This window comes from Chinchilla lanigera, unplaced genomic scaffold (assembly GCF_000276665.1).
Source record: "Chinchilla lanigera isolate Chin_1 unplaced genomic scaffold, ChiLan1.0 scaffold00018, whole genome shotgun sequence".
Taxonomy (NCBI): Eukaryota; Metazoa; Chordata; class Mammalia; order Rodentia; family Chinchillidae; genus Chinchilla; species Chinchilla lanigera.
Genome location: NW_004955419.1, coordinates 26,644,434 through 26,666,043, shown reverse-complemented (window position 1 = coordinate 26,666,043; position 21,610 = coordinate 26,644,434). Strand labels below are relative to the sequence as shown.

The following is a 21,610-nucleotide window of genomic DNA, read 5'->3' as shown; positions in this document are numbered from 1 at the left end:
CTGCACAGCTTTTTCTGGCAGAGCTGAAGTTTGAATCCAGAAGTGGCTGGCTCTTTCTGCACAGTACCAGCTGCTCAAAGCTCTGAAAACCATGCCAGGTCCGCCACGATGACAGCAGTGGCTGCCCAGTGCCCCAGGACCAGACACCCTTGCTGGTGAGAAGTAGGAGCCATGAGAGATGATGGCCTCTTGCTGTCAGCAGAGCCTGGCGCCCAGCTGCCAGGGAGGTGCTGAGCATGGGTGCCAGCAGCAGTGGGGAGGCAGGGTCAGGGCAGTGGGAACAGAGAGGCAGATATGTCCGGCATCCCTGAAGGCTGGGACGCTCCGGGCATGTGTCCTGCAGGAGGTCAGCCTGGGAGGTGGCAGTGACATCCCTGGGAGGAACAGACAGGGTACTCAGCACCTTACCTCAGACATGCGAGAGTCTAAAGTCGCCAGTTCTAGGATTTGATAGCTGTTGCCCTTCACTGGACAGGTAATTTAACTTCTCTGCTCTTAAATTTCATCTGTGAATTGGGAACGATGAGTGAGGGTCTTGTGAAGAATCCAGGGCTGTGTTAGGATCACCTGGGGATCTTGTGCACCTTTCCCGTGTCCTGGCCGCAACTGAGCCAATGGAACCAACATCTTGGGGAGAGGCCCAAGTATTAGCTTGTTAAAATTCCCCCCAGGCGATTCTGTTGGGGAAGCACTGGAATGCAGGCGCAGCACTTGGTGCCCGGGACAGAGTCGAGCTCAGGATGCATGAGCTGTTATTATTGCATGCTCCTGTATACCCACAAAACAGGCACTTACTGAGCATCTACCTGTGCAGGCTGTGGGCCAAGTACCTGGTGCTAGCTGCATATGGCAGCTGCTCCTGCGTACTTAGGTACAGTTGCCAGCACTGCTGCCCAGGGAATGGGCAGTACTTATGAATACGTGACCCCAAATCAGACATTCTGTGGAGATGTGAGAAAATACAGAGCACGTCCCCCTCCAGGGAAACTGAAACCCAATGTGTGGGAAATGCCACCAAAGACCTCAGCCTTTAAGGAGTAGCAAGAGAAGAGAGGGCGGCTCCCCAGCCAGTGCCTGCCTTTCCAGCCCTCGCTTCCACATCCAAGAATGACGGGGCCACTTGTTTGCTTTTAGCTGCAGAACCCTGTCTTCACTGAGACTGGAGCTGGAACCCAACATACTAAAAAAATTAGCTGAAATGCCTGAGTGAGTGTGCATGAGTGTAGGTGAGTGTGCAAATGTTAGCATGTGAGAAAGGATATGGGAGGGAATGTGTGAGTGCATGGGAGTCGATATGTGTGTGTGAGTGTGTGCAGTGTGTGTGTGAGTACTGGATGGATGTGGTGAAGGTGTGTGAGTCTGTGTGTCCATGAAAGTGTTTGAATGTATATATGAACAGAAGCATCTGGGTGAATGTGTGTGTTAGTGGGTGGGATGTGAATATTTGAGAGCATGTGTGTGTTTATGAGTGCACGTGTGAGTCTGTATGATTGTACGTCACAGAGGAAGTATGACTGTATATAAGTGAGCCTGTGCACGTACATGTTATGGCTGGCGGCTTCCTTGAAGCCCCTCTGTCCCAAGCTGTGTGCGCTTGAATGTGAAGCCTGGCAGTTTGCAGCAGCCAGGAGCTGTGGGTGCCCCTTCCGGCAGGCCTCTGCGTGTCCCCAGCCGTGCACCTCATGTGCCCCTGGCGGGCCCCTCTCCTCCAAGCTGTTCCCATGTTTTCCTCACACAGCCAGAGCTGAGCTTTCCCGAGCTGCCCGCCCGGTGGGGGTGGTGACTCATTTCAGCTGATGTCATTCTCAGGAGTCAAGGCCCTCCTCACACTCAAAGGGTCTTTGTTCCCCACATGGAAGAGGAAAGTCCGTAAAGCCGAGCAGTTGACCACAAAACTCTTCCCAGATGCCCGTGGCTGCTCACGCCTGTGGCCGCTCTGTGTTACCTGGTACGCGTGGTCCCTGGGGATGGCTCAGAAGTTTAGGGAAGGGAAGAAGGAAGGGACCAAAGGCCCTCATTGCACTTGCTCAGCTACACCTCCTGCACGGAGGCTGATTTCTGCCAGGACCGAGGGGGTCACTGTGTGTGTGTTGTGTGTGTACGGGGGCACACGTGGTGAGGTCTCAGAGTGAGGGGCTCACACCTCCCTCTCTGGGCTGACCCCTCAGTCCATTGCTCTCCGGCTGTCTTTATCCCGTTACATGCATTCTCTCATGGCCTGCAGACAGGGATGTTTGTGAGGCTGAGCTGGGATGTGCCTGGCTCCCAGTTCGCACCAATCAGGTTAGCTAGGACCCACACTCCCAAGTAAGTGCTCTCCGCAGGCCCGGCCCTGAGCTCAGCTCGGTGCTCACTATGTACCTGTCCTGCCGCAGGCTCTGTGGAGAGCGAGGTCCTATTGCAGCACCCCGCACCGATGGGAGTTTCCGACTCAGGCGGTGAAGTGGCTTGACCAGGGTCACACAAACAGTTAGTGGCAGATGCAGGACTCAAGTCCATGCGTTTACCTGTGGCTGAGGCCTAGGAGAGGGCATTGGACCTACTAGGGCAGACTGTAGAAGACTGTGGTCCTGGAGAGCCAGACAGGAGGGCTCTGCTACGTGGCCAGGGCCAGAACCTTTCCACCATCTTGCCTACTCCCATTTGAATCCTAATTCCAATCATTTATTAACCTCGTAGTCTTGGAACAGTAACTTCCTCAGACCTCAGTTTTTGAATCTGTAAAATGGGGATAACAATATTATCTACCCTCTAGAGTCAAGTATGAAGATGAACTGATCTGTGGCAAGTTCTTTGAACAGTGCTTGGTGTCAAGCAAGTCCACTGCAAGGTTAAGCTGAAGATACTATTGTTGCCTCTCATTCAAATTTACCAGCTCTGTGCTGCAGACTGAGAGATGGGCTGGCATAGTCCGTGCCATGTCAAATCTTATGAGAGGATAGGGAACTGAACCCTGAAATGTAACCAGATGACAGTGTCAAGGAGGACTGGTGGGTGGGGCTCTGGGAACACACAGGTGGCAGCTGTGCATGGGAGACCCCCCAGGAGAGCCTGGGGCTGGTGGGCTGCAGGAGACAGAGCCCAGCTTTTGGCCCTCAGTGCGGGCCACTGCAAGGGTGGGGGGACTTAAGCAGGGTGCTTCCTCCTCTGTTGCTTGCCTGTGTCTTCTGTGAAGGGAGAGCGTGATCTTTGCCCTGCTTCTGTCCTGGCGGAAGGCACAGGTGAGAAGATGCTGAGGAAACTGGAGAGAGTGCTGGAAGGTGAAAGCTTCCGGTGCCTCCCAGCTGCTGGCCAGGGGAACCCAAGAGCAGCCCTGGACCGCAACCCTGAGCTCCCTCTCCCATCTTCTCCTTGGCTTAGGGCAGAGGCCTGAGAGAGACAGCCAGAGAGCAAAAGGGAGAGAGGGAAGGAGAGAGGGGGAGAGAGAGAGAGAGAGAGAGAGGGAGGGGAAAAGAGGGGGGGGGAGAGAAAGACAGAGAGAGAGGGAGAGAAGGAGCGCTCACACAGTAACTTCATTGAGCAGGAAAATTCCTCTGCTATATATGAAAACCGGAAAGGGGAAAGAGGCGTTCTAAGTTTACATGTAGAAAAATGCTCTTCTGTGATTCAGAAAAATGGGGTCTTTGATTGTTGCCCAGCCAGGTCTCCTTTCTAAGTTGGTCCAGGATTTTCCCTGGCAGGGAAACAGTTCTTTTTCTAAGAAATGCTTTGGGCAGTAGGTTTTTCTAAGAACCTCTTGCTCTTTGCTAGATGCAAGGGATGCTGTACAGCATGAAATAAGCTGTGTTCCTGTCGCTGGGCAGGAGAGTCAGGTAGCACTGGGAGCCCTTGGCACTCCGGCCTGGGTGGAGCCGAGATTCCCCACAGGCAGAGCTGTGACATGTTCCCGGGCACCGCTCCGACTGGCGCAGCTCCCTGCCCTTGGCCAGGCTGGGCTCTCCAGAGACAGAGAAGCCTGTGGGGAGGGCTGGGTTTGCCCTGGTCCCTGCTGGAGTCATTCCTTCCAGGCCTGAAGCCTGTGGGCTGAGGGAACAGGCCATCGAGGGTGGCTAGAAAAACTGGAACGCAGATGAGAGATGAAGAGGATGTGGAATTACAGACTCTCAGACCTGGCAAGGGCCTTGGGAAAACAACCTCAGACTCTAGCTTTACAGATACAGGACCTGAGGCTTAGAGAAAAGGGACTGCTGGGACCACGTGCCGCCGAGTGGCGGGCTGAGCCTGCCGTTCTTCCACACCGTGCAAATCTGAGAGGCCATGATGTGGACGCAGAGGCGCCCTGTGTGTGGTCCCTGAAAGCCAAAGCTGGGCCCACCCAGGTGGGTGGGAGTACTGAGACTGGCCCCGGCTCAGCCTGAGAAAGAACTGAAGTTGCCCAGCCATGGGGTCAGGGAGCGAGCTCTCAGCAGTGCAGGTGAGCAAGCAGAAACCAGATGGCCTTTGACTTGATGGGTGTACATCAGAGGAGATCCCTCCCCACAGGGCAAGGCACACTCTTTCTGCTCAGCCTGCAGCTTGCGCACTCCCAGCTTCCGGCATGTGGGGAGGAAGGGAAGAAGCCTCATGCTAGGAGGCCTCATTTAGGCTCACCTGGAGTCCTGTGTTCAAAGGAAAAGGAAAGAACAGTCCTGAGAAGCGTCCAGTATTTCCTTACCCCCGGGCTGAAGAGGGGCAAGGAGGAAGGACCTTTGCAGCTGCACTCAGCAGACAGGGCGACTGCGGATTGCTTTGGGGGCAGGGGAGGCAGCGTGCAGGGAATTTCCGGCCAGAGGCCCCTTCGTGGGTCCAGAACAGTCACCCCACCTTACCCTGCACACCCTAAGCCTGCCAGCTCCAGCCCCTGGTCTTTGGAGCCTATGCCTGACCCTCACCTGCAGAGTCCTTGCTGGGTATGGGTGAGAGGCGGAGCCCTATGGGAGGGGCGCCCTTTCCAGGCAGCAGGTGCAGGAAGAAATACGGGATAGGAGGGGTCCAGGGCCTGTGAATTCCAGGCCTGGCTAGGCCACAGCTCACTTACATGGCTCAGCCCTGCTCTTTAGGGTCCTTTCCAGATCGCTGATCATGATTGTGGTTGGGATCGGGGTTCCTCCAGTGTCCTGCACCCGGAGTGACTCCCAACAGCAGGGCGAGACTTTCCTGGGGTCGGCGAAGGCGCAGGCGCCCGTACGGCCGCTAGGGGCCGCCGCCGCGCTCCGTGGCCGGACGTCCTCGCTCCTCTGGCAGCTGGCTCCGTGCTTGGTAGCCCGGGTTGACCCGCAGCCAGAGGAACGCGCCTTCGTCTCTTCGGGCCTTAAATGCTTACAAGCGCGAGCGCTGGGCTCAGGTCCCAGATGGTCATCTGTGGGATGGAGCTTTGCAGAGTCAGATGCAGTTCCCTAGGGAGGCAAGGCTCCAAAGCCCGGGCCAGCCCCAGGCGCTGCTTCCGGACCCCACAGATGGAAAGGTTGACCCAGCTCACTGAGCAAAAGGGGCAACTGAGGCCGGGTGGAAAAGGCGAGGCACCAGGTGTCCCAGAGGCAGTGGCAGAGTGCAGGAGGAAGAGCAAGCCCCTTTCTTCACCTCCTCTGGCCACGCTGTCGCTATAATCCCTGTGGGAGGAAAAAAGAGCCCGGTGCTGTTTGTTTCTTCATCGCTAGGATTTGGCCCTGGTTTCCATAGAAACTGGCTTGGACCCTGGGGAGGAAAGTCGCACCCTGCGGCGACTGCTCAGAGTTTCCTCCGTCTGGTCCATCTCTAAAGCTGTGCGGTGTCTCTTCCCTGTGCGCCGGGGAGGTGCCGCCCTGAAATTGTGCTGAGAGTTTGAGCCAAGGGTTCCAGGGGACTGTGAGGCCCAGGCGGCGACTGTCGGTCCCCTTTCCTTCAGGCCACTGTGCTGACTTCCTGTTCAGTGTCAGCCTCCTGGGAAGGTGTTTGGAGGAGGGCGTCAGGCCTGCAGCTTTGTTTATAGGGTGAAGAGGGGCTCCCGTGTGCTGGGGTGCACCTGAGCCAGCCTGTAAAGCTTCAGCCAGTGATAAGATGGAGAAAGGTAAGGTCAGCAGGAGGAACAACACGAGTCAAGGCAAAGCTAGAGGAGGGAGAATGGGGCAAAGTTGAAGGTAACTGGAATGAACTTTTGGCTTGATGCTAACTGCACTGGGGAGCTATTGAAGGCTTTGGAGCTTGCGAGTAGCATGAATGGATGACTGCTCCCACTCACCTAAATGGTGAGCTTCTTGATAACACATATTTCAGGTTCTTCTGCCTGTCTCCAGTACCACACAAGGCACAATGTGTGGGTTTTATAAATGTTATCAAATTCATGAATTGGAAAAGTTGAAAAAACCCTACTGGAAATGAAGCCTTAGTGAAGTGAAAGAATAAGACTGAGGTCAGATTGTGTGTTAGGCGGTGTCTGAAGGCAGTGAGCACACCTAGAAATTCCCAGTGGGCACAGCTCTGAGAGTCCCTCTGTCTAACCCTGTGCAGGTGGGGAAACTGAGGTCAGAGAAAGAAGATTTGCCTGAGAGTGCAGAAAGAGTCAATGGCAGGGCCAGGACTAGAACTTAAGCCCTACCTCCCCTGCTGGACCTCTCTCATTGTCCCATCTGCCTCTCAGGAGCTCCCTGGGAAACAGGAGGGAGCTTGGATCCCCAGCTGATGACTGAGTGTATGGTGAGGTCACTGTTGGATGTGGGACTTCACTGACCCTCACCAGGGCCCCTGACTCCATCTCTGAGTTCATCTCAGCCAGGGAACACATCCTGAGTGCCGGCTCAGGCCAGAGCAGGGAGGGAGGGACCCAGCTCTCACGCTCAAGGAGCTCCCAAGACACAGAGTCCGGTACCTGAGTGATAAGTCATGCATGCCCCATAGAGTCAGGGCAGGCGGCTCAGACCAGGTGGCAGGAAATGCAGGAAGCCTCCGTGGAGGAAGCTGTGGCGCTGAAACTGGGCCTTGGGAAGCGTGAAGCAGTTCCTTGAGCAGAGGAAACTTGGAAGTGTGAAAGACTGAAACCCATTTAGTTTTCCAGTCTGACAGTTGTGTGGGGAAACAGCAGGATCCTGATAATAGTGAAAGGAAAGGTAGCTACTATTTGTTAAGCCCTCTCATCCTAAATAGCACGCTAAACATTTTAGGGATATTGCTTTATTCAAGCTGCAGAGCTGTCCTTTGAGACAGATATTACCTAATCTGTGATGTAGCAGCCCCCTCTGCAGATCCTAAGGTCAGAGGTCTCCATGAAAGCCCACAGCCCCCAGGTCTTGCCCCTCCGGGGCAGTGGGCTGCCTTCCCACCAGCTGTGTCTCCCCCTCTCCCTTCCTCCCCAGCACGGAGCCATCCCAGGACAACCTCTGCACCAAGTCGCTGGGCCTGTTTCTCTTGGCTCCCCAGCTTCTCCTCCTCTCCCTAGTGGCCGCCTGAGCAGGTGGCCTTTCTGCTGGACGCCAAGGAGAAACGAGCCAGCAAGCCCAGCACAGCCCTGAGCGTGAGTCAGTGTGGGTCAGCGGGCATGCCCGCCGCATCACACCATGGGACCCAGCCTGTGGAGAGAAGTAGCGGTTTCTGCGAGCGGGGCTGACTGACTTGGGCTTCTTCTAGATTTGTAGCTAGGCTTCCTCCATGGCTGAGCCAGTGGCCCGGCACCTGCACACTTTTTCTCCCTCACGTATCTGAGGACAGAAAGATTAAAAAGAGTTTGGAGGCTCTGGGCTTTGCTAAGCTTAATAACTTTAAAGCTAATCACAAACCAGTCACGACAGTTTACCAGGCACTGGTACTTCTCACCATCTCCTTTGCTGTCTGCATGGGGTGTGCACAGGAGGTCCCCACATCACCAGGATGTCATTTGCCCAGGCTGTGTGTGTGGTAAAGGTTGGAGGCTGGATCTGAACCTGGCTCTGACCAAAGTGAGGATGTGGTTCTCTGCCGCCTGCCCTGTGGCTTTTATCCAGTTGGCCCAACAATGGCCAGTACCTGGAATGACCTGGAGCAGGCAGGGGTCACGGGAGGGGACCATCTCTGGGGATTTATGATTCTGAGTCTCTGCTTCCTGGCTCTGCTGCTGCACCTACTGCTTCCTGGCTTGGTCCCCTGGTCGTGGATCTTTCACCCTATCAGTTTTCCTGTCTATGACACACAGTGTTTGAAAGTGAAAAAGCAGACTCCTTGGAATAGGAACATCCAGAATTGCCATGTGGAAGTCCAGATGTACTGGCCCTGGGCAGCCCTGGGCTGGTTTGAACAGTCTTCAGACTGGGAGCCTCTTGGTCCCCTCCCATGTGTCCCCAGAACTCCAACCTGACCCTTGAGCTCCCAGGGACACTACCGGAGAGCAAGCTGCTGGACCTGAGCTTCTGGCCCACCTGCCGTGGTGGACGCAGGAATTCTCCCAACCTGGAGCATCCCACCAGAAAGGTGCTTCCCCGCTACCCTCACTAGGACAGAGCAGAGCTGGCAGGAAAACTGTTCACTGAATTAAAGGAGGAGGAAAGCAGCGCCTTCAGCGGGACACTTGTGGCTTGGTTTTGTTTTTATCTGTAAACTGTGGAGGGGAGGAAAGGATTCTCAGTGGGATGTTTGCTGTTTCTTTTCCCTCATTATGCTTTCTTTCTGCACAAGATGTGTAATTTTTGAGCGAGAGAAAGCAAGATGAGTCAGAATTTAAATTTCTGGGAGTAGATGCGAAGAGTCAATGTCTAAAATATGTAATGTCTTTGTGTTTCATGCTGTGTGCATGGTATAATATTCAAAAAGCATAAGAAGGCATCCAGTGAAAAGAAAGTCTCCTACACCCCAGCCCCTCGCTCCCTTCCGAGGTCCGTGGTGCATCTTTCTAGAGATCTTCTAATGTATTCCAATAGTAATAACTTTAAATCGAATCACAAACCGATCACTACGGTTTACCGGGCACTGGTTTTTCTCACCATCATCTCCTTTGCTGTCTGCATGGGGTGTTCACAGGAGGTCCCCACATCACCAGGATGTCATTTGCCCAGGCTACGTGTGCGGTAAAGATTGGAGGCTGGATCTGAACCCGGCTCTGACCAAATTGGTATTGATTAATGATGGGGTGCACTCTGAGAAGTACATTCCTAGCTGAGTACATCATAGAGTGTGCTCAAACTAAGACAGCCACCGTGTCACCAGCAACACACCCTTATGGGACCATTCTCACCTATGTGTTCATCACCGCCCAGATGTTGTACAGTGCGTGACTGTGTATTTAAATATATTTGTCATGTTTATGTGTTTAACATACTAATATGTTTTGAACCGATGGCAATTTATTCTGTACTTTGGTTTTTTTTTGTGTTTTTATCTTTTTTGTAGTAGTAGTAGTGGTGACCAAACTCAAGGATGCTCTACCACAGAGCTTTATCTCCAGCTCTTTATACTTTTTATTTCTGAAACAGGGTGTCAGTAAGTTGTCCTGGTGGGACTCAAACTTATACCCCTCCTGCCTCAGCCTCCTTGGGTACTGGGGTTTCTTTTTACATAATACATCTTGCTGATTGCTTCATGTTAGTACATGAAGCACCACATCTTTTGAAAGGCTGCATTGTGGTTCATTGTATTAACAGGTTATAACTTATTACTTAACCATTCCCAAAGATGAACATTTAGGTAAATTTTAAACAATACTGCAATAGGTATTTTTGTATGATGCTTTATATTTCATGTATGTAACTTTATTTAAAAATCGTGGAAGTATAACTGCCGGATCAAAGAGCACATGTGCATTTGAACCTTGGTAAATATCGGATTACCTCCCACTACATGATACCAGTTTACACTCCTGCCAGCAGTGCCTGAGAGGGCTTCGTGTTGACTTGATCTCTTGTCAACATAGCCTATTATCCAACATTCTGATCTTTGCCAGTCTTACAGGGAAAATAGTATCTCTTTGTAATCTTAACTTGTATTGCTCTCGTTAAAAGTAGGGTCAAATTTTTTTCTTATTTTAAAGAAAGATAAAAAAATAAAAACAATAATACAGAGTTTCAAAACAGAGTAATAATAAATTAACAATGGTTAATATATTGTATATTGTTGTCTTCAAAGTAGTTGCTCAGATTACAAGATATAGGCATGCAAAATTAAGCAACAAATGTAAGCACAAACCGATCTTTCCAAGGAACTAAAAGAAATTAGTAGTATAATTATGTTAGCTATCACATATATGTGTGTGTGTGTATATATACATATATATATATATAAAATTCTCCTTTCCTTCTTTTCTCCTTTCCCCCATCCCAGTTGTTCTTTCTTTTTGAGCAGTTTTTTCCCCTTTCTTCAATATATATCTATTGCAGATTTTGTATCTTATTTACTCTTTTAGTTTCTTACAATCGGGAGACAAGATGATATTTACACATGTGAGTTTGATTTATTTCACTTATGAGTATGGTCTCTAGTTGCATCCATTTACTTCAAAAAGCCTCAAGTTTGTCCTTCTTTATAGCTGAGTAGTACTCCATTATATAAAAATACCACATCTTTTTTATCCATTCTATGATTCATGGGCATTTGGGTTGTTTCCAAGATTTAGCTGTTACAAACTGGGCTGCTATAAACATGGGTGCACATATATGAGCCATTTTTATTTTTGTGGGTAGAATTTCCAATTTCTTGCTGAGTTTTTGTTGAGTTGTTGCTTTCATCTTTATTCATTTGCTTTGTATATTTAGGGAAATAATTTTGTTGTCTGTGAGATATATATATATACATACATACACACACTATTCTCAGCTTTTGGTGTTTGTTTGACATTTTGGGAATTATCTTTTTTTAATTTACTAGACAAAACTTTGTTTTCATGTAATCAGATTTATGTATTTTAACTTATGTTTTCTAGGATTTGAGAGCTAAACCCCAAATACTTAAAATTAATTTCTGTTTAAAATTTGTATTCAATTGAAAATAAATTTGAGTTCATAGTACACAGACACTTCCCCTCTATTAACTTTAGTGCAGTGTTTTGTAAAATGAGGGGATTGGATTTTTTTCATTCCTATATCCATCCATCCATCCCTCCATCCATTAGTTTGTTCTTCACTCATTCGTTCATTCCTTCATTCATTGGCCCTGGGCTGGGTACTGGGAACATGGTGATGAATGGTGGAACTTTGCCCTCATTGTCCAGTGGAGAGAGAGATAAGGGGGCCAACAGTGACATTTGGTGTGCTGGGGGCTCTGATGGAGAACTCCTGTGTGCATCCAGGGAGCTTCTAGTGCAGCCGCAAGGGGCACAGAGGGCGGGCAGGGAAGGTGCAACAAGGGACTCCCAGGGAGGCAAGGCTTGGGCTGAGTCTTGAATGATTAGCAGGAGTTGCTTGGGCAAAATACCTGGGATGGGGCTGGAGGACACCAGAGCGGAAAACTTTCCTAGTGAGTTGGGAAGACTTGAGGCACCTTGGGGCCAGCTGGGGACTGTGTCAGACATGCTGGGGGTAAAGAGTGCACCAGCTCCAGACCACAAAAGGCCTCTTAAACCGGGTGGTAGCTGCACCCCCACGGGTCCTAGATAGCTGTGGAAGGTTTCTAAGCAGGGCACCAACGCGTACAGATTTGCTTGTTTGTGGAGGATAGAGTAATTGTTTTCAGTTGTTTTGAAATGTTTTCTATGAAATTTGTTATAAGGAATAGTACAATAAGTGCCTCTTTGGAATGTCACCTAGTTTTAATTATGAACATTATCACTATAGTCAGAACTCCTCCCCGGACCTCTCCCAAGTGGTACCTGTCTGTGTCCCCCAAGTGCTGGCAAGAATATGTGGCTAGTGGGTGTGTACATGGCCCACTCACTTCGGAGGGCAGTCTTGTAGCATCCAGTGCTGTGGCGGGTGCACACACCCATATCATCCAATAGATAGTCCACCTCTAGGCGGTAGGGTTACCTGCCAAGGTAAGCTAAGGTGGTATGACTACCTGCACAGATGACGATAAGGAAGTCCACAGCAATTCCACTGGTGACACTGATGGAAACCTCACTCTCCATCACCAGAGAAGTGAATTAACCCATTGTGGTGGTTTTATACCATAGAGGGCTATTGTGAGAATAAAAGCCCAGAGCCATGTGTGTTAACAAGAATAAATCGAAAAACACAGTGTTGAGTTTAACAAAACCACAAAGCAAAAGCCAAAAGAATGCATGCATCACACCAATATTTCTGCGGTTTAGAAATGTGCACAATGGTTTTTCATTCTTCTAGAGACACAGAGCTGTTTAGTAAACACACAAACAACTTCATCAGCAGGATTAGCACCCAAGTCCCAAGAGTGGCTCCTTGGGTGTGGGCGGAGGAGTAGACTGCAGAGAGTTCACGAGAGCTTGGGCTGACGGGTGTTTTCTTTCTTAAATGGAGAGGGGGCACATGCTTGTTTCTCATGTTATTCTTTAAAATATTTTAATAACAGTTATCTCAATATTTTCCAATCATTTCAACATGTAATTGTTATAAAAATAAGGAGGGGAAGCGGGATTGGAAGGAGGGGAGGGGAATAGGAAAAAAAGAGGAGCCAAAATATACCATGTACAGGTACAGATTCCCTATGATGAATGTGATCGTCATGTATATATCTAAATGGCACCAATAAACTTAATAAAAAATTATTAATGGGATATTTCACATTCCTTTTTCTAAATTAAGTCTTTGACTACCTGGCAAGCGCGAGGCCCTGAGTTTGATTCCCAGAACCAAAAAAAAAAAAAAAAAGAAAAAGGCTTTGGAAACCCAGCTTTCCTTTTACACTCATGACACATCACAGTTGGAAAGACCCCTGTTTCAAGGGCCCAGTAGCCGTAAGTGACCAATAGCTGCTGCACCGGGCATCTCAGGTTAAGGTCATGTCAGGTGACCTAAGTTTCCTTTCTGAACCTGAAATTCTCATGATGAGGAGGAGGACAAAAACAAGGGCAATAATAACCAATGTCTTTCTGAGCATTTCTAAGCATTTCTAAATCTTAGCACCCCCTATTATGTCATTTAATCTTCACAATCCTTATGAGCTACTTGCGTCATTGATTGCGATAAAATTTGTCATTTTAACCATTTTAAGTGCCTCATAATATTCTTTATCCTATTTTGCATAACCAGAATGTTTCACAATGATTGTGTGTGCTCCCATTGTCCTGGCTGCACAGGACTTGTCTACTCCTTCCTGGGACCTGCCTTCCTGACTCACAGCTGGTACCCTGGACATAGGCTCGGCAGTGTGTGCCCGTCACTACAAGCTAGACTGCAGCCTTTTGCCAGGGACACTGTCTTGGGTCCTTTTCAGGCCACTGTAATAGGGCTCTATCAGTGCTCCCCACCCCCAGCTGGATCAAACTGGGGGCCAAGGTTCTGGTCTGAATCCTGCGTGGAACTTACCTTGTTAACCTAAGTCTCAGTTTTGTCCAAAGTAAAATGGGGACAATAGTGCCTCATCTCACAGGGTTGTGGTGAGGATCAGGGGAACTAAATTACATGAAAAGCTTGGAAAAGAGCCTAGGACTGTGAAGAATGGGAGGAGGAGGAAGAGGATAATGATGATGAAGCGGTTTTAGAATGATGCAAATTTCAGTTTTCCTGAGGTCTGAGAACATTTCAGTCTGTCCCTGTGTTCTTTGCCTGACACTCCGAGGCACTTAGACAGTAGACCTCATTAAAAACAAACCAAAACAAATCTATCCAGTTTTAGAGTAGGGGAAGAAGTCTCCGGTTTAATAGGGGAACATTATATATTCTAAGATTATTCCCGGAATGATTTGTAAATGTTTTCCAAACTGTGGATCATAATCCACTAGTGGGTAATGAAATCAATTCAGTAAGTTATTCCAACATGTGTTTAATAAAATAAAGGAGAAAATGATAATTAAATGTAAGGGGAAATATCTGAGGGCATGTTGAGTATTAAAAGTCAATATGGTGTTTTATGACACATTTGTTTCAGTGTTACAGATACATATTTATCTACACATGTGCATATTGCGTTGCAATGTAAATGAGTTTCATATTGGGGTTTTTTGCCAAAAAAGTTTGAAAACAGCAATTTAAAAACTGTAGTTTCAGGGCTGGGGATATAGCTCAGTGGCACAAGTGCCTGCCTGGCTAGCACAAGGTCCTGAGTTTGATTCCTGGTACCAAAGGAAAAAAAAAGAAACTACAGTTTCAGTAGTTCCTGAGAGATCCCATTTGTCTTATGACTGCTTGTCCCCATGTAGAAGCTGGGTAGCCTAGATGTCTGAAGTGTGTTCTCTCTCCCTTCCTGCAGACTCAGCCTCCCAAGGCCATCTGGACCTCACACAGCTCATCGGCGTCCCACTGCCCTCCTCTGTGTCCTTTGTCACAGGCTACGGTGGCTTCCCAGCTTACAGCTTCGGGCCTGGCGCCAACATTGGCCGCCCAGCTAGGACCCTCATCCCGCCCACCTTCTTCAGGGACTTCGCCATCAGTGTCATGGTCAAGCCCAGCAGCACCCGAGGCGGGGTGCTTTTTGCCATTACTGACGCCTTCCAGAAGGTCATTTACCTAGGCCTGCGGCTCTCGGGTGTGGAGGACGGCCACCAGCGGGTCATCCTCTACTACACAGAGCCTGGCTCTCATGTGTCCCATGAAGCTGCTGTTTTCTCCGTGCCTGTGATGGCCAACAGGTGGAACCACTTTGCGGTGATCGTCCAGGGAGAGGAGGTGACCCTCCTCATGGACTGTGAGGAGCACAGCCAGGCCCTCTTCCAGCGGTCCTCCCGCCCTTTGGCTTTCGATCCCAGCACAGGGATCTTCGTGGGCAGCGCGGGCGCCACGGGACTGGACAGATTTACCGTGAGTTCAAGTCCACTCCCAGCAGATCAGAGAAGCCAGTGGACATGGAGTCCAGTACACTAAATACCTGCAACTATTATTGCTTTTATTTTATTCCGATGTCCTTAAAAATGTATGTGTGTTACAGTGGGACAAACACCATGCCTGGAGCTCAAAGCACCTCGGTTCCAGTGCTCCATTTTCCATTTAGCCTGCTGATTTAGGTGGAGAACAGATTCTCTGATTCTCTCTGCTTTCCCATCTGACCATAAAAATGAGAAAACCCACCCTACAGACTCACAGAGATAGGTGAAAATGCTCTACATTTTAGGCTATGGTTTAGAAAGAGATTAATCATGTCCTTGGATATGGGTGGCCGTTGCACTTAAGTAATTTCCACTACGGTAGACAAATCTCCAGTATGGGGGTGAGAGGGAACTTCTCTCTCTCCTTTTTTAAAAAGCACTGTTTACCGATTTTGTTGGTGGACCAGGCAATCCTGCGGGGCAGAGTGTGTTTACTTGTAGAGCAATGGAGGTGCTGGAGCATGTGTAGGACTTAGGGTCCAGGCAATTTTACCTGCTCCCCTTGGTGTCCAGGGATTGGTGGGAGTGGGGGCAGGGAGACTGCCGCAGCTCTCCTTGGGATAGGCCTTTACTTGTTGGGAGTCAACTTACCAGGCCGGGGACAGGAGGCTGCTGTGTGGTCCTCACAGTGCTCTGCACGCACCTTTCTGGCTAAGCGGGCTCCTGTCGTAGTGTTCCATGGAGATGCCCCAGAACAGGGAGGGGGCCAAGAGATGGAGTGGCTCTCCTGTCACAGTGGCAGGCAGCACAGTCTCCCACTTGTCCTTTCATTTGTTCTCTGTCACACGGACGTCCCCTTGTGCCCCGCATCTGCACTGCAGACGTGTATCCGATGGCTCCTCTTCCTCCACTTCTCCCCAGGGGGCTCTACAGCAGCTGACCATCCACGCTGACCCCAGGACTCCAGAGGAGCTATGTGAAGCCCAGGAGTCGTCGGTGAGCTCCCTGCCTGCCACAGAGGCCCTGCAGCCCCAGCAGCCCCTGGCCAGGGAGGGGCTGGGAGCCCAGCAATTCTTCCTCCTCCACGTCATGGAGTCTCTCAACCCTCTCATCTTGGCCAGGGATGGCTCAAGGCCTATTTTGGGCTTTTGGCTTTTTTGACTTTGTTAAAGAGCTTCAGCTCTCTCTTGGGTGGAGGGGTGCTGTGTCTTATAAGGTGTTAGGCTCTTCCGTGGCAGTCAGTGGCCTGGTTTCCAGCCTTCCTGCCAAGAAGGGTGTCAGAATTCTAAAATCAGAGTTAGAACTCTAAGCTATTCTGGGCGTAAATTCCTATAAAAATGAACCTAAATTTAAGTTTGTCTTATGCCTGGCAAGTGAATCAGTTCCCAAACTGGGGGAAGGGTGGGCAGGGAAAAGATGGCTCCCTCCTTCCTTCCCTCCCTCCAGGAGTTACTGCATGGCTGGTAGATGACAGCCCTGGGTGGATGCTGGAGATACAAGGATAAGCTGGAACCTGCCCCCACCCTCTGGCTACCGGCACACACTTACTTACAAATGCAGGGACAGAGCTGAGTGAGTGATGCTCCAGGAGGCCCTCAGACCCAGCTCAGCAGGCCAGGGATCAGGAAGAGGAAGGAGGAGCTTGAAGCAAGTTGTGTCTAGAAGGCCTTCCAGGCAGACAGGGGAGCGTGATACCAAAGGTGGAAGCAAGCAGCGGGTGGCATTTCTCCGGTGTTCTTTGGGTGGTATCAACCCCAAAACAACTTCTAGGTTGATTTCATTAATTTAATGTTCCTTTAAAAAGCCATCAATTGAGTTGAAAAGCCCCCAAAGATAGGTTTGGTTCTGTAGGAACGTCAGAGCTCCTTGAGCCTGTGACCTGCCCTGGTACTTGCAGCAAGCCTGCTGAAGGGAAGCTTGTCAGTCATTCCTCCATGCCCTGCCATTAGTATTGAAGAAGTAGAAATCACTTAGGAGCCCATGAACAAGAGACAGTGCAAAACCCACAGCATGCAGATGACTTGATTGCCTCTAGGGGGATAATTATAAAGATTAGGTAACAGCAGGATGTCCTCCTCGGTGTGTATGGTTCCTAAAGTGGGATTCCAGTGACAGCCTTGCAAAGGTTGGAAGCGACAGGAACCTGGACAAAAGAGCAGTGGACCTGTTAGAATGTAAAATGATTGATTTTTGTTTGAGCAATAAAATGTGGAAGGAAGCAAAAAGAATAACCAACCAGGCACACTGCACACAAGCTGTCTCTTCAACTCCATCCTGCCTCTGACATGCGCAGTTCCTCTGTGGGAGTTGCCCTGTAGGTTCCTTGTGGTCCCAGTCGCCCGACTCCCCTGTGACCTGCTCTCCTTGGCCACCACGTGTCACGGTTTATCTCCACACAGGCCTCAGGAGAAGCCAGTGGCCTTCAGGAGTCTGAAGCGGAGACTGTTGCTGAGATCTTAGAGGCCGTCACCTACACTCAAGCTCCGGTTAGTACGGGCTGGGTCAGCTGTTCAGGGCCGATGCCCAGGGCCCAGGTCTGAAGTTTCTGTGTTCTGATGTGAGAGTAATCAGTGGATCTTCTGGGCAGCTGAGGGGGCCCTGGCCAGTGGGCTTTTGCAAGCTCCCCGGGTGAGCTGGTGTACTGCTTACCCTGGGCCCTGTGCACGCAGCCACAAGAGTGCTGCCCAAAGGCACACATTATGCCCAGTCACTTTCTAGCTCTGTGGCTTTGAATAACTTACCCACCCGCTCTGAACTTCAGCATTTCTTCTGCAGAGTCATGATAATAATAGGTCTGTCTTGTAGGGCTGCGGAGAGCATTAGATGAGGTACTGGAGGGCAGAGTCTCAGTCAGCACCTGAGAAAAAGGACGTGGCTCCAGGTGATGGACGTTGTCACATTTCCTTGGGGCTCCAGCCATAAAGGCAAAGTTGGAGCTCACTCTCCTAGAGCTGCCAGTTACACCTGGGCCCCGCCCCCCGGAAATGCACTCTGTGGCTAAGGCTAGGAAGTGGTTTTAAAAGCCCTGAGTCAGACTATGGGAACAATAAGGAACCTCCTTTTTAATAGGAGCAACAGCAAGCACAGAAAGCACCAGCTGTCTCCTGGGATGCCCTGGCTCACTCTGAACTCACCTCTGATGAAAGAAAGCAGGCAGATGGAGAGAAGGCAGAGGCTTTGGGACTTGGGCGACAGGGACGTAGGTGTGGCAGAGTAGGATCATAGGCTGCTAGTGGCGGAAGGACTTCATGGTCACCTCTTCCTGTACAGAAGTACACAGAAAGTGCTCCTGGTACAGACGGGCACACTGAGGCCCAGACAGAGGAAGAGACCAGCCCTGGAGTCCATGGACAGAGCTGGTGCTGAAGCCTGGGTCTCTTGATGCCCAGCCATGGTCCAGAGCCTAGTGGCTTTGTGCAAGTCCATTCTCAGGGCTGTGGCAAACTCTTGGGCTGGGGAGGTCAGGGGACCCACTCACCTGGCGACTGGGGTGGCGGCTGCTCTGAGCAGTGCTGCAGTCCTGTGTGCCCATCAGCTCTGGGCTGCCCCATCAGCAGCAAGGCACAGAGTGTCCTTGGGACTTCAAACCTGATGCTACCCCCCGTACAACGGCCTAAAACGTGGAGGGAGGCTCACTGACGCAGTGTCGCCAGTAATTTCTGTTGGTTCTAGAGAAAACAAAGCAGTTTGAGAGCCTGAGATGGTCACAGGGATGAGATGAGGCCGAAGCGCTTGGGAGCTGACTCTGCAGCCAGGTGGCATGGGACAGGAGTGGAGAAGCAGTGGGAAGGAAGCAAGTTGGTGTTTTCCATACCCACAGGTGGATGGCAGTTTTGTGTGTGCAATTTCTTATTCCTTCCAAGGCCCCGCAAGGGAGGTGGCCTCCGCCCCAGGGTACAGATCTGGAGATGTTTGCCCAGCAGGGCCAGGTGCTCCTGTGAGCCACATGGTGGCAGTCAGGACTCGAGCCTGGCCTGACCGGCTCCCCAGGTGGCTCCCCTCGCAGGACAGATTCGGGGCAGACAGCAAACAGAGCGGGGATGCAGTGAGTTCCTAGACAGCCGGAAGAAGTGAAGAGGAAGAGGCTGTGGGTGATCTGATGGGTGACTTCATTGGAGAAATTAATTTATCCACAAAATGCTAAATAAGCCCAGAAGAAAGCCCACACCATATGCTGTGTCCTTGGGCATGGCCACAACTCCCAGGCCTGGAAGAGGTGTGCCCTGGTGGTAATTAATCCCGCCGGGAGGCCTCTGGGGTGTGCTGCACACTTTCTTACCTCCTTGTCAGGTTCCTGAGCCCCAGTGCTCTGAGTAGTTTTTAAGAGAACTGGTGCAGATCCAGAGTCCCACCGGTGTGGGCCCCAGGTCTGCCCCTCACTAGCTGTTGACCTTCCGCAGTGCCAGCTTCTCTGAGTCTCGGCTTCCTGCCCTGGTGCAGGGGAGCATCCCTGCTTCGTGGGTTAGCATGCGAGGCAGATGAATGGCCCCATGCAGAACACTTGGGCAGTGCCTGGCCCAGCAGCTTTGGGCAAATGCTCACTGTGGCGACTAGCAAGTGATGATTATTGTGAGGTTTGAGCAAAGCTCAGGGCTGGACTTCCTTCCTCTTGAGCCCCTCCTTCCACCTACTTTCTGGTGGCTGTGGCTGGGCCTGCCAGGAGTGTCAAGGCCCTGTGGCTGTTCCCGCTCGTTAAGACTTCCCCTGGGCCATGGCTCTGGGGCTGACAGATTGGTCCTGTCACTTGATCCTTAGCATCCCTTCCTCACACACCCCTCCTCCTGTGCATGGGTCATGCTCAGCCAGGTGCTCACACTTTAGTCCCCTTTCAGGAAGGGTAGAAGAGGACACAGAGGGGAAGAGTGATGAGCACTTGGCTCTTGGCTGTCCAGCCCAAGGGTGGTAGAGCCAGGTCCTGGCTCCAGATCAAGTACACTGCCCTGGGGACTTCCCTCTCTATCGTCTCTCGGAAAGGCTTTGTGGCTTTTTTTGGCCGCCATCACCCATGACAGGGAATTTCCCTCCTCGTCTCAGACGGGCCCCTCCCAGCTCTGTCTAGCTTCTTTATGCGGATGAATCTCACTTCCCTGTCTTGAGCCTTTTCTGCCTGCCACTCTCCCAGACTTGAGCTATAACCAGTAAACTGAACCAAGGACTTTCTGTAGGGTCAGGAGTTAAAAATCAACCTTTTCTTGCCTTCTTCCCTATCTAGGGCCAGAGCCTGTTTGCATTTCTGGGAAGTTCTATCTTATGCAGAATTAGAATGAGTCTTAGCCCTGGTACTGCCTTGGGTCACCCGTGGGAGGAGAGGTGGAGGGGGGCTAGCTTTAAGCAAAGAGTTTTGCCCAGGCTGCTGATGTGGACATTCAGTGGGTCTGAGGTGAGGTCCAAGAATCTGTATTAAAGAGCCCTGCAGGTGACTGTGGTGCAAAGCCAGGATCTCTCCTCCAGCCACCCCCGAACCTTCACAGTTTTCCAGACACCCCAGCTGGGGCCTTCTCCCTGCTGTCCATGCCTTGGTTCCCGTGGTTTCATTTACCTATAGCCACCCTCTCCCCACTCCCACCTGGCAGACACCTCCCCACCCCTTGGCGTCCAGTCCACATCTTGCCCTCAGAGCCCACGCCTGCCCGGCCTTGCTTCTGCCTTGGCTGTCACCGCTGCGATGCTATGTGTCTTATTAAGTCACTGTTATTTGTGTCTGGTCTGTGCTCCCCCAAGGTCTAACAGTGCAAGGGCAGATACCCGGTCTTCTTTATTCATTCCCTGATCTCCAGGGTTTGGCACAGGGCTCCAGCCCTCCAGGGCTCCAGGGCTATCTCCAGGGCTTCAGGACATGTGTGTGAAATCAGTACCTCTGACCATGTGAATATGAGTGTGGGCTGAGCCAGTCACACTCCTTTAAGAACTTGAACTGTCGTTAGTCCTAAGACTCCATGTTTTTGCCTTGTCACAGGACGCAATGGTTCCCCATCCATGTTACTCTGAAAGCCAACAGCCACGTGCCCGGGCACCTCAGTCTCCCCATGGAGCACCAACTTACCAGATGCGTGTTCTGCCCTGCAGCAGGGCCCAGGTGGGGTGGCTGTGGCTGTCTGGCTAGGATTTGCCAAAGAAGTTTTTAACTGACGGGCTGGAGTCAGGGATGTCACTCGGCCACCCTGAGTAACAGAGCTCAGCCCGCCACTGCAGTGTCCTCCTGTGCTCCTGCAGCCTTGCCTCCCCCACCTCCCTATTCCAATGCCCAAATACTTCCGGAAACAGCTCTGTTGCCGGCCATTTTGGCCTCACTCAAGGCTAGAAACAGGCCTTCCTGGCTCTCTTGGCACCATCTGGCTTTCTCCTGGACTTCCGCCTGGACCCCGTGCAAGGGGAGGAGAAGCACCTGCGGAGCAGGAGTCCTTACCACCCATCCCGCTGGGAGGTGGGTAAGTCTCCGCGGAGAGGTTCCGGCTCTGTCCCCACCTGCCTCGAGTCCCTGCCTCGAGGGCCTGTTCAGTGCACCCACCGGCCTCCTGGCCTGGACCTCTGCTCCCCTTGCTCCCATTGCACTGAGTAGACTGTCCAGAGCCCACAGTGGACCAAGCCACTCAGCAGCCTAACACCCCATAGCAGTGCCCTTCCTCCCCTTCTCCAAGGCCGTCTCACCAATGGCCCAGCCCTCCTCACTCCCTTGCCCTCTTCCTCCAACCCTCAGCTTTTGCCAAGCTCGGGGTGTCACGCCCTGACCTCACCCACACTCCCTTTCGTCCCGTGTTCAGAAACTCTGCTCACTATTCAAGGCCAGGCTCCTTGCAGCCATCGCTCCCACCTCCGCCCGGA

At 51.2% G+C, this 21,610-nt stretch overlaps 1 protein-coding gene across 1 annotated transcript in view; it reads left to right on the top strand.

The window, feature by feature from the left end:
• The window catches only part of Col15a1 (collagen, type XV, alpha 1), a 110,579-nt gene that overhangs the window by 21,707 nt on the left and 67,262 nt on the right, over positions 1 to 21,610 (top strand). Inside the window, exons 3-5 of the mRNA XM_005382825.2 lie at positions 14,236 to 14,783; positions 15,710 to 15,784; positions 17,188 to 17,274. Of these exons, the coding sequence (XP_005382882.1) occupies positions 14,236 to 14,783; positions 15,710 to 15,784; positions 17,188 to 17,274 (710 nt within the window). The remainder of the gene's footprint in view (positions 1 to 14,235; positions 14,784 to 15,709; positions 15,785 to 17,187; positions 17,275 to 21,610) is intronic.